This window comes from Capra hircus, chromosome 7 (genome assembly GCF_001704415.2).
Source record: "Capra hircus breed San Clemente chromosome 7, ASM170441v1, whole genome shotgun sequence".
NCBI lineage: Eukaryota > Metazoa > Chordata > Mammalia > Artiodactyla > Bovidae > Capra > Capra hircus.
The window spans coordinates 65,236,493-65,248,950 of record NC_030814.1 but is presented as its reverse complement, the minus strand read 5'-3'; the positions used below and the strand labels follow the sequence as shown (position 1 = coordinate 65,248,950).

General features: G+C 46.9%; 1 protein-coding gene across 1 annotated transcript in view; it reads right to left on the bottom strand.

Moving 5' to 3' along the window:
* FSTL4 (follistatin like 4) overlaps positions 1 to 12,231 on the bottom strand; it is a 420,441-nt gene extending 408,210 nt beyond the window's left edge. Inside the window, exons 1-2 of the mRNA XM_018050393.1 lie at positions 11,992 to 12,231; positions 4,048 to 4,183 (exon numbers count right to left, since the gene is read on the bottom strand). Coding sequence (XP_017905882.1) covers positions 4,048 to 4,173 — 126 coding nt within the window. The 5' untranslated portion in view covers positions 4,174 to 4,183; positions 11,992 to 12,231. The remainder of the gene's footprint in view (positions 1 to 4,047; positions 4,184 to 11,991) is intronic.

The following is a 12,458-nucleotide window of genomic DNA, read 5'->3' as shown; positions in this document are numbered from 1 at the left end:
CTTTCTGTTCCCACAAACAGAGTGAGGGGCTGGAGTGATCAACTAATCTTCCCCAGCCATCAATCAAAAAGAAGTTGGGGGCAGGGGGTGGGGCAGACCATCACTAGAAAGGGGAGAGGAGCCTGGTCTTAAATTCAAATGTACAAAGACACTTATTAAGAGAGAAAAATGTTTTTTAGGTTAATGCTCAGTCTTAGCAGCCTGAGTCCTCCTGAGTGCCCAACCAATGTAGAGAGAAGCCAGATCATTTAACTTCTCTAAAATCTGAAGGCGTCCTCCCAGGGAGAGGAGTGCAGTCTGTGTCTGGGGCCAACCCTTGCAGAAAGGGGAAGGGCAGGCCAGCCCCAGTGGGATCCTGCTCTCTCAGGCTGACCCCTGGGGTCAGGGAGGATGGGAAGCATCCTAACTCTGCCACTCCTATATATCTTGCTCCTCAAAGATCCCTGTGTGACTTCACACACACTTAAAAAAAAAAAAAAAATGGTGCCTGACCTCAAAGCACACCTCTGCTCTGTAAGCACCAAGGCATACAAAGCTAACAATTTTAAATGGAACCAGTATCAATATTTACAGATATTTACTGCGTGATTAGAAACTATAGGGAAGAGCAATTTAGGAAAAGTTCAGTAAAATCAGGAAGCAGGTAAGAAGGCTGAGTAGCCACCATCCAACCCCGGCAGATAGCAAGTGATGCAACATTGTATCTAGGACTCAAAGGGGGAGGGGACCCTCCCACACACACCTGCCACTCAAGAGGGGGTGTCACTAGGGACTGTTACCACATCCCTTCTCACTTTCCAGGTTCCCCCCATTATAAAATTCTACGAATATTGATTTTTACTACTGTATCTATCTTGGCCAGAGTATCAGGGCAAAGAGGAAAATATAACTATTTCGGAATTTCAGTAAGTTGTATCTCTTCAAATTGTTTCCTGTATATTCAGGATTGCATTAGTATTCTAGACCACGTCATGCCACTCAGCTCTTATTAAACAGGCACTCCACCCAGCTACATTTCTTTTTTATCTACGTTTGTAAAATGGTAAACTCCTTGAAGCTATTTCAGATTCAGTCTTTGTACATAAAACAATATTTTAACAAAATTCATATTCATTATAATTGCTTTAAAAATGTGCAAGCACACACACATTGGTCATTTAATCCTTGTTTACCCTTAGGACATTTGAGTAATTGGCATAATAACTTGAAAGGCAAATCAAATCTCATTAATGCTTTCCAAGTACTTCAAAAATCTCAAGTCAATGAATGTTTTGGGAAGTACTCCTATCAGGAGGAAAACACACAGGGAAACATTTTACCATTTAGTTCCTGGAAAGGTTTTTTTGATTTATTTATTTATTGAGTCTCAGGAAACTTGGTTTTGATTCTTCTAGAAAATAAGACTCCCTGAGGAAACTGCTGGAGGAGTTTAATATGGTTTGTGAGGTGAGCTCTGGATATATTAAGAGCTATGGTTCAAAGAAGAAACTACCCAGACCCTGTGACACACAGGACTATCTTGGATGTTGATAAAGTACGAGCACCGCTCAGCCCACGAGCTGCTTACAGGTCTGCTGGGAGGGACCATTCATGCCCCCATCGGAAAGGAGCCTTCAGCACAGGAGGTGTTAAAAACTCATTTAAATACATGACAGTCTAGTGCAAAATTGAAAGCACCAAGGTGACTTCATGACTAGTACCAAATGTTGAATAAATATCGACTGACTGAAAAACGCAATACGCCTCTGTCCCGAAGAGAAAGATAAAGAAGACGGCTTCATTCTTATGCTAAAATAAAATTTAAGAGTTAAAAAGAAAAAGAGATAGGAAAGATTAGGAGTAGGAGTTCAGAGAGAGATCAAACATGATCAAGAGTGGTCAAAGAAGATTTTAAAGAAAAGGTAAGAACCAGAGCAAGGCCTTGGGGGAGTGGCTGATTCAGACTTGCAAAAACAGGGGAGGAGGGAATAAGAGGACCCTAGCAAGTGAGGCCACAGTGGGACCATGCGTTAAGTGCGATCAAGGTCAGCCAACTAACCAGTTAACAATGTTGGACAATACATGTCTTGCCCTCTCTAAACATTCACAGAGGTTGTCCTATGTCCTGGGCCCATTCACATCTTCATCATCTCATTTAAAAGTTAGCAGAAGCAGACTCAACAAGCACTCACGAAAAAGACTACAGCAAAGAGAACTGGAGGGCTAAGGCAGATGTTTCTGCCTTCCAGAGCCCACAGAGGCATCACTTCCTTTCCCTGAAGCAGTGAAATTCTCAAAGCTGGATGACAATGGCATCTCTGGGGCTCTATCCTAAAAAGGCAAGCAGGGAGCACAACAATACCCCCAAGCAAAAGAGCCTCACTTCCTCAGGATGAGCAGCATCTGCTTTTTCTTGTTGGTATACAAAGTACTAGGGTGTTAATAGCTAAAATAAAGAAGCCTTGGGTTGATATCAACTTACCTTCAATTTACCTCCAGCTAAAACCCACCTTAATTGGCTCGACTGTTTTAACTAAAATGAGCAATTTAAAACAGTGGGCCAATGAGCTCCAACAGTAAGAAGACTAAACACACCTTCTGTGTGTTTGTCTATTTGCTTTTCTAGTAAATATTCAACAATATATTTATAGGATCTAAGTGATCGTTTTCCCTCTATATGAGTACGAGTGTAGTGATTAAATGGTTCCCATTGGGAAATGCCGGGCTTGCTGGCAAGTCGGCCTTCAGACTCTTTCAAAAGAGCATTACATTGCATCCTTCATGGAGCTAGATGGGAGAGATAGTGTTTCTTTTTAATCATCTGCTCACCACAAAGGGAAGCCACACTAACTTCAGCCGGAAAAGTGTGTGCATTAAATTACTTCTGAGGCTCCCTGAAGAGTAAGGCTTGTAGGTTTGGGACTGCATTACAATTAAGTAATAATGAAAGAGAAATCATGTCTTTTGATCAAATAATGCATTAATCCTACCATATACCAGGTATCACTGTTCACTCTCCAGGTAATGCTGAGTTTTGGGGGTGACTGTGTTGGGAAGATCTCCTGCAGAAGGGAAAGTCTATCCACTCCAGTATTCTGACCTGGAGAATCCCACGGACTATACAGTCCATGGGGTCGCAAAGAGTCGGACATAACTGAGCGACTTTCACTTTCTTCCTTATTCCACAGAACAGGACGCAGGCACAGAGTGAAGGAAAAGGGGGTCCATCTTGGAAAACAATGGCAATTAAGATGCCCTGGAAAGCTCTCAGGTGAGAATTAGTATTCACCGCATCAAGGAAATCCTAGGTAGTTTTAATGGAAGGATGGTCTAGTCATTTCTTAAGGTTCAGTATGTACAAAACATTTTTGTCAGAAAGTCTACATCCCTCACAAGCCCCCAGTTCATGCAGCCCACTACCTGAGCAGGGCGGATGCTGTTTAGGACTCCTCTTCACCACTCCAGACCAGAGTTCACTAAGCAATTAGCAGGATGGCGAGACTCTCCCGGGAGGCATTTGAGAACAAGTTTTTCAAGCACTTTAGAAGCATTTATATATACCTAACATGCCATTAATCATTCTTATCTGTTCATTAAGGCCGGCTCCCTCAGGACTTCCACCCGCCAGTTCTTACTCTGCCTGGTTCTTTTATCTACATAGCTGAAAAGGAGTCTATTTCCTTTAAAACATATTTTATAATTAAAAGACTTCATTAATTCACAGGGGTGTGTTCCACCAATGAGTCGGCACTTTCAGAGTACTATTAAACATACACAGAGGCCATTCTCGGGAGGGTCTGCGTAGAAGACAAGACCTGCAACCACAGCTTGATTTAGGGATACATCTTCAACCCTGGAGAGATTTCCGACCATTGTTATAGCATCATATAAACCTCCAGTCCCTATCAACACACATGGCTTCCTTCTGTCCCCTACTGCAAAGGGAGCAGGGTTTTCACTTCCACTGCAATCTACTTGCTATAAACTACAGGCAGAAAGGAAATCAGATACTGTAACAATCAAAAGCAATGAGTTTTAAATGTCATGCCAGATGTGACGTGACTATACCTCTGCCGGGGACTCTCCCACACCCACGTTCCATCCTCCACTGGCTCCTGGGTTCATCCATCCTAGCGCAGCAGGCAGAGAGGCTCCGAACAGTGTGAGATGCAGCCAAAAGCCTCCTGGTCTCATTTTGTTGAGTCTGTTGAGAAAACGACAAATGCCCAGCACTAAGCACTGCAAAATGTAAACAAGTCAAGGGTTAGTGAGTGAGTGAGCACCCGCTCTCCAGAATCAGATAAACGTGAGTCTATGTGCTGGCACCAGGTCTTCTGGTTTACCGTGGAGAAGTCACACTACTTTGGAGCCTTAGTTTACTCATCTCTAAAGTGGGGTCAATAATATGTACCCAATAGGGCTACTGTGAGGGCTGAAGGAGGCAGGGTTGGGCACACAGTAAAAACTCTAAATGCTGACTGGTATGCAGAAACCCACTTGAAATACTCCTGTCACTACATCCGTAAGAACAAGTGAGGGTGGAAAGGCTGAGACAGCACTGATAGGTTACCATGTCTCCATGCTTCAGTTTCTGCAGACAGCATTTACAGTTGGGCACACAGTAAACACTGGTGAGAAATCATGTTAAATCTGTAGTATTCCTGTTTGTAGCTGAGGACTCAGGTAACAAGATTCAGTTCAGTTCAGTCCCTCAGTCGTGTCCGACTCTGCGACCCCATGAATTGCAGCACGCCAGGCCTCCCTGTCTATCACCAACTCCCAGAGTTCACTCAGACTCACGTTCATCGAGTCAGTGATGCCATCCAGCCATCTCATCCTCTGTCATCCCCTTCTCCTCCAGGCCCCCAACCCCTCTCAGCATCAGTTAACAAGACAGTGAACTTCAAAACATTAAGGGGTCTACTCTTTTCATTTCTGTTCTAAGACCAATCCTTCTTGTAGTAGAATTCAAGCATCCACTGGATAACAGGATTTCAGTAACATTTAAGATGTTTTATGAGACTCTCTTTAGTATCGTCTAAAATACTAGAGGACGAGAAATGGGCAATTGAAAGTAATAAAAGAATTACATGGATGCAAAAAACACAAAGGATCAGCTGTAATAAAAATTCAACATCCTAATATATGCTGGGCATTGTGTTAAGAGGACAAAGACACAGACTGGTGCATTTGTCCAATTAGCTGTCCTTTTGAAGGTTTCCACTGTGAACATATTCCAGCCTTAATTTCAGTATCTCTGAGAAACATAGCCAGATAGAGCTCATCATGCAGTATTTACAACTCTTACCCAAGGAAACTTTAAGGGTTATTGATTTCTGTGAGCACCACACAATTTAGTGCTTAACTGCATGTGGTCCACACTGCCTAGTGCTCATGGCTGCGGAGATGAAACACAGAGTGCCTTGGAGGCCAGCACCCCTGTGAGGTGGCTCAGGGCTGGTCCAAAGCAAGTGTCCAAGTCAGAGATGATGCGCTGCTTGAGAGACCGTACAGCCTGTTTGAAGGATCCACCCATACTCACCCCCAAAGCCAACAATTCAGAAGGATCCCTGTGCCACACAAGGAGAGGGATCAAACGATCACTAGAGCTGCTGCCAGGGCTGCCAAACAAATACACTGCCTGCCACCTTCCAGGCTTCCTTTGGCTGCCTTCCATACCCCAATAAAGCTGCTGTTCCAGACTTGCTTTATGTCCCCAACTTGAGACAAAAATGCCCACAGCAATGAGGAGCTAGACTGAAACTTGTGGGCATGTAACACTGGCCTATGAGAGGCAAGGCTATAAGTTATGGCTGTCTTTTAAGGAAGGTATCTTTTGTCTTTTTTTTTTTAAGGAGTCCACAGGCTCCTACTCCTACCCATGTTTCTTCAGCCATTCACCTTGGACATCTGTAGGGAAAGCTGGAGCTACGGGGGAAAGAGTCTGGGTGGCCAGTAATTACAACATGACAGTCATGGTCTCAGCGCCCTCTGCACCAGCTCCCTCCTCTGAAGAAGGCAGAGCAAGGTGGAACTGGTATAGCGGCTACCTGGGAGAAGGCTGCAGCGTTATCAGCAGCCACCCAGCGCTACGTTACCCATCCAGGGCTCGAGCTAGGGTGTGTGTTCTTACAGGGAAGGGGAGGAGGGAAAAATCACATTCAGGACTAAAAGAGAATAAAAATGACTTTCCCTAACTGCAACCAGTTTTTCTAAAAATAAATAGGGCAACACCCTACTCTCCAGAAATTATTCTCTGAACACAGAGCCACGTTCCAGAGACTGCAAAAAGCAGCTACTCGATTTTTGGAATTTTTTTTTTCTTCAAACAAGCAACAGTAATTCAAGCTGGAACAAGAAAGACACTGCTTCCCACTCTACTTCTATTCATTCTTCCCTATTTATCCACCACCACACGGTGCTCATGGAGTAAGCATACATATCACAGGTCTTCTCTCCCTTTTCATGCCTTCAAGCCTAAATAAACTAAAAAAACAGCAAGATAATCAAAACTTACTCTTGATAACTTACAGATGTCAATTCCTGGAGTTATAAAATATTCAAGCCACAATATCGAGTATTTAGTTTTCAATTTGTCTAGTAATCCAAGACCAATTATTTTGGATGTTTTATTATTAATGGATAGCATCAGAATAAATTCTGTTCAATTGTTTTGGAAAGCACCAAATCACTTCATTCAAGAGGGTGTACCCAGACCTCTGACATTACCCAGCTGTCCTGAGCTGTGTTTCAGCAACCTGAGCTGCAGCATTTCTGCGCTTGGAATCATCTCTGTTTTTGTCTAGATCGTGTTGAGGTTCCCATAGGATTTTACTGGATGACAGGGAAACATGAGCCAGGCCAACTCCTGAAATATTCGTAGGCAGCCTCTCTGTAAAGTTTATTTCAGCTTGGCCACCACCAGATCAAACCTCATTTGCACGGCAGATGCGTCTGAGATGTCATTTTATACTCAGGGTGATTGACAATTCAGTCCATCTACAGCAGCAACAGCCTTAAAATTTACAACTCAAGTTTTATGACAGTTCAGTTCATAAAAAAAAAGAATTAATACTGGGTCTAAATCAATTTTGATGATCTGTCTAATAACCAAATAGAGATTATCTATTTGGTTAACACTTATATAGCAATTACTATGTGTCAGGCACTGTTCTAAATGCTTTATAGGTACTCACTCATAACCCTCATTGCTATTGCATGAGGAGGGCAAGGATTAGCTCCTAATTAGATAACAGAGGACATGGGTCACAGAGAGGGTTAAGCACCCTGCCAAGGCCATGTGGCGAATAAATGACAGAGCTGGGACTCCAAGCCAGCCAGGTGGACGTGGATCTATATTCAAACCCTGTCCACTGAGGCCTCTTGATACTTAGCAATATTTCATTTGGATGAATGGGAGTTTTTAGTATGATGGGGAAACATCTACATAGAACAAGATCGGAGGCCCTGAGCCCCAAGTCTATCCTCTGAAAGATGCTGAGACCCTGTTCCTCCAGCTTCCATGGCTCCAGCAAGCCCAGAGGAGCAGAGCGAGGGGGAAGTCAAGCTTCCCCCTGCCCCACACTCCACCTATGATGGGGCCACACAGCACACTCTCCTTGGCCCTCATCACTGCTGTCTTTATTGGCCTAGAATGAATGTGGCTGAAATTTAAAAAAAAAAAAAACATGAGGAGATGCAAAGGATGCCAGGCAGCAAGGGTGCCCTTCAGCTCACTGGCAATGCCAGTCAGCCTGGTAGATGGTCACTTGGGGAAAGAGGATCTGTTGAAAGATTAATTACTCAAATTCAAATAGTGCTACTGGCCCTCAGACAGAAGAACATACAACAAGAATCCCCCCATCATAGAAGTAGGAAGGTATCACCAATAAGGTCACAAACCCTCTTTTTCAACCTAGAGCTCCTTTTGAAATCACTTTAGGTTTATAAGCTTCATCCAATCCATGCTAGAGTCCCAAGATTGGTTATAAATCTACCTGAGATTGTTCTCATAAAAGACCTGGGACTATTTCTCCTTTCAAACAACTTATAAAACACAATCACTTGATATTTAAGATATCTCGTTTCCAAGGAAAGTACTTCACTGCTTCCTCTGGGGTTTCCCACCTGAGGCCCATGTTTCCACATGCTCAGGAGAATCAGGTGCCAGGCTGGCCCTGATTACACAGGCACCAAAGGCCTGGAAGGTGGAAAAATTCACCCAATATATAAAGCCAACTCAGTGGCCAGACCTAGACTAACGCTGGAGCATACTGACCCCCTAGGCAACTGCTTTGTTTCTTATATCATCTTAAATTTACATATGGAATATGTATTCATTCTGTTTAGACAGACTGATTTTGCTTTTTTTTTTAAGTTATGGATGAGCCCTATTTCATCTTGCTATTTCACCGTGCTGTGAAAACCACAGGATTTCCTGGTGCTATAAGCTGATAGCTGTACTATTATTTATTTGTCTTTAAAATTATAGAGGTACTACTCATCTGTAGACTGTAACATTCCAAATACTGACTTGCTTTCTGAAGAAAGTGGAAAAACCTTGACCAAAGAAGGCAAATGGTCAGGGAGAAATAGATGTGAATATGTACACTCCAAAGCTGCCCACCAGAGAACATACAGCAGCATGCAGCCTGTCTTTACTGAACAGGGTCAGAGGCCAGAGAGAAGCACCGACATAAACACAAACTTCTCTTTCCTCCTCCAGGATCCAGCCCTGTTTGGGAAGAATTTGGGAAGAATTCTGACCCTCAGAGCTCTGGGGAAGATTATTCCCTGGTTTGTTCTCTCTTATCTTTTCTCTCAGAATACGGTGACATTACCAGTCCAGACATTATGGAGTAGTCACGCAGAAACGGCTCCTCTTTGTCACAGACAGGACCAGAAATTACAAAGATGATTTGGCAGAACTGAGCAACACCATCCAGCCTTGAAGAGGACGGTAAGGTTTGTGACTCTGAGCCTCCTGAATTTCTAACCTCATTGAAAAGTGTATGCTCTAGCCAACTGCTTTTAGGTGCCTTGCCTTTTACACATGTGATGTTGGCAGTCAACAACACACACCAAAATCCTACAGTTCTCTCTGCATGCTTGCCCCATGTTCAAAGGAAAAAAAAAAAAAAAAACCCATCAAAAGCCCAAACTAAAACCAGGAAGCTATCTGCTAATTTCTTTTGCAAGGCTTAGGACTGCAGTTTTGATAGGTGAGTCTTTTAGGAAAAAAGAAAGGGGTTCAAACTTCCTAAAATAGTTTCTAGAATACCAATCCAAGGAAATTAGGCATGGAAACATATGAAGGCAACCATGAAGCAAGCCAAAATGAAGTTATATTGCATTCCCCAGTAATCATCTACTCTGTCTCTTTGGTTAATTGTTCCTACATTTGATAAATTTGATATCTAAATTAGTCTATGCGTAAACCTATGACACTCCTATTTACTATGAAGTTAACATATAGAATCCTCAACATTCAGATTATACTTCTGGAGTACCATGTTTTCTCCACTGCGGTTGTGATTTACTTGAAGTTGCATGCCTTGTGTTATGCACCAAGATAGAAAATGTAAGCAAAGATGTGCTCTTGAAATAACTGCCTAATTTGATTAACTAGTAAGCACACAGCATCACAAGAAGGTTGAGTTTGCAAAAAAAAAAAATACCAAAAAACACAAAGTAGCAATTAGGGAGATTTTTAGGAAATCCTGACTAGTCAGTGCCAATTTCTGAAATACAACGTTGTCAAACAAAAGATCACTAAAGGTGTGGAGGTGGGGAGCAGGGTGTGAGGGCTGGGAGAAGCCTGCAGCCCTTAGGAGGAGAAGAATCCTGAATGACTAGCAGATCAAGGTAGAAAAATTCAATCTATCCCTCCCTCAACTACCTCTAGAACACAGCCAAAGGGATAAAGCTTCTCCCCTTACCCAGAACAAGCTGCCCCTCTCTTGGGGGGAAAAAAAAAATAAACCTTCCTGGAATTAATAATAATAGAAGGTGGGCAAAAAATTGAAGAGAGGAAAATCCATTGTAACTTTTATTAAGCAATTTATATTCATTACATCAAAGACTATTTTCTTGCACTGACCTTTGCTCTGTCTGAAGTCTTTGGAGAGATGGCTGTCTTTTTTTATACAGGATGGGAAGAAAGTGAACATTCATCTGAGTGTGTTTAAACAGAAACAATCTAGTAATACTGCAGTGTCTTCTCACAAAACTAAGATGGGAAGCAGACATGGCCCTGTAGAGCATCAGCTCAGGTCTTCCATGAGAGCTACTGCCTAAGGGCTGATGGGCCTCTGGGGTCAGAGATGCCACATCCCTCACTCCCCTGACTGTCCTTCCCAGGTGAGCAGCTCCACCTGACCATTGCCCAGACCCATGGCCTGTCTGGATCATTCCAGGATCAAGAGGACACTGTTAAAATTCATCTCTCGCTTTCCTCTAACCCTGATGGTAGGAAAATAATTCAAGACTTTTAAGAAAAGTCCGAATTTCTTCCTGACCCCTTTTTTCTCCTCATGGGATTGTGAAATGGGCCCATTTTGGGGTGCACATTTTCAGTGCCACGTCCTACTAAAATTCTGTTTGGCGCAGAGAATGTGGACGGATGTCTTGTGTCTCGGGGGCCCATCTAGTACAATTTCTGGTGCACAGGTTTGCTACAAATTCACGAAGGGAACAGACCAAAGCTATTGGCGTTGTTTTCCGCTCGCCGGAAACCTCGGCGGAAGCGACACCTAGAGGGAAGCGATGGCAAGGCTGCGGAAGCGCTATTCATCAATGTCGGCGACGGTGATCAGGAGCGAGGTCTGCTGGACAGCGCACGGGGGACCAACTCTGGGCTAGACGCAGACCTAGGCGGCCCAACGCTGCCTTGTCCCCAGGAGCTTACATAGACGGACACGTGGCACAGGATGCTCGCCACGTTCCGGGCATGGTGCGAAACCCTACTGCTTCCCGCAGGTTTCTGCTCCTGTCGGAGGGGTGGGCGCCAAAGTCCTCAGGTGGCACGCCTCAAACGAAGGCGCTGGGGCACCGCTTTGTCAGCTGAAGGCAGCCCCGAAGGGTCGCGCCAAGCTCTCCTCCCTAAACTCGAGGGGACACGCGCTCCCAAAGCGGAGCGCGCTCTGCCCGAGTCGCCTAGGTACCCCCGAAACTTGGAACACGTTTTGTGCTGGCGCAAAGACGGGCGGGAGATCACCCATTTTTCAAGCTCGTAGGACCAAGCGCGGTGCTTCAACATCCCCTAAACAAACTGCTTGCTACTGACTCCCCAGCAAGTAACACCGGAGCTTGCTTGGAACAGCGACCGGCCGAGCGGAAGGGGAGTAGCGGGCTGCCCGAGCCGAGCGGGGTCCCGGGTCTTTCCCCACCTTCTCCGCGGAGCCCAAGCGCTCAGTCTGGACGCGGCGGCCCTCCGGGTGGTGAGGGCCAGGCCCGGGCGCCGCGGGCCCTTTGAGCTGCAGCAAGCAGGTGCCAAGTTTCCCCGCAAAGCTGGAGGAAAGAGGTAGTGAGGACGCCCGCCCCACGCCCCAGCCCCGGGTCAAGGGCACAAGTCCGAGCTCAGGTGCAACCGCGCTCCCCGAGGCCGCTCGGGATCCAGAGCCCAAGATCCGCACCTGCAGGGACTCGGAGCCCGGCGCCCGCAGCGGGCTCGGCCAGAGTGGTTCTGCGCGGTGCTCCGCGCCAGCCCGGTCACTCTGGTCCCCATTGCAGACTTGCCACATGCCTTGGCGCCCCAGCCTTTACCCGGAGTCCTGGCCCCGATCGGGGTAGCCCTGCCTAGCTCGGGTGCGGGGGTCCCGTGCCCGCCTCCCCGCAGGCGGGCAAACTTAGCTCACCCGGAGCGGCGGTGAGGACAAGCAAGCACCCAGCCGGGCCCTGCAGGCAAACGCGGGGCCGCGGGAGCACGGATCCCAGCGGGGTGCGGGGGGACCGGCTGGCGGCGGTGGCGGCTTGGCACCCTCCCCACAACCGCTCCGAAGCTGCGCCGCGTACCTGAGGCGGCCGGGGCCGAGAGGAAGACCAGGTGGCCGGACTCGGCGGGCGGGAGGGAGCGCCCCGTGGTGGCAGCGGCGACCCGGCCCCGTGTCCTTCGGTCAGTCTCCCTGGCTGTCGGCGGGTCCTGGGCGCGCTGGAGGGCTATCGCGGCTCCAGCTCTCTGAGCCGCCGCTGCCCGCAGCTGTAGCACCGCCGCGGCGGCTGCCCTATTTCTGCCGCCGGGACCGGAGCCCGTGACGTCACCCTCCCGGCCCCGCCTGCCCAATCGCCGCCACCTGTGCGCGCCGCCCGCCGGCAGCTCAGACCCGCGCGGGGCCCGTGGCAGGTGCGCGGAGCAGCCCGGCGCGCACTCGGGGTGGGAGGGCTCCGGGGCGATCTCTGCAGCCGCAGGGGGAGGGGGCTCCCCGCCCTGGCTCTGTGGATCCCTGCAGGCAACGAGCCCTCCCACCGGCCGCCCCAGCACA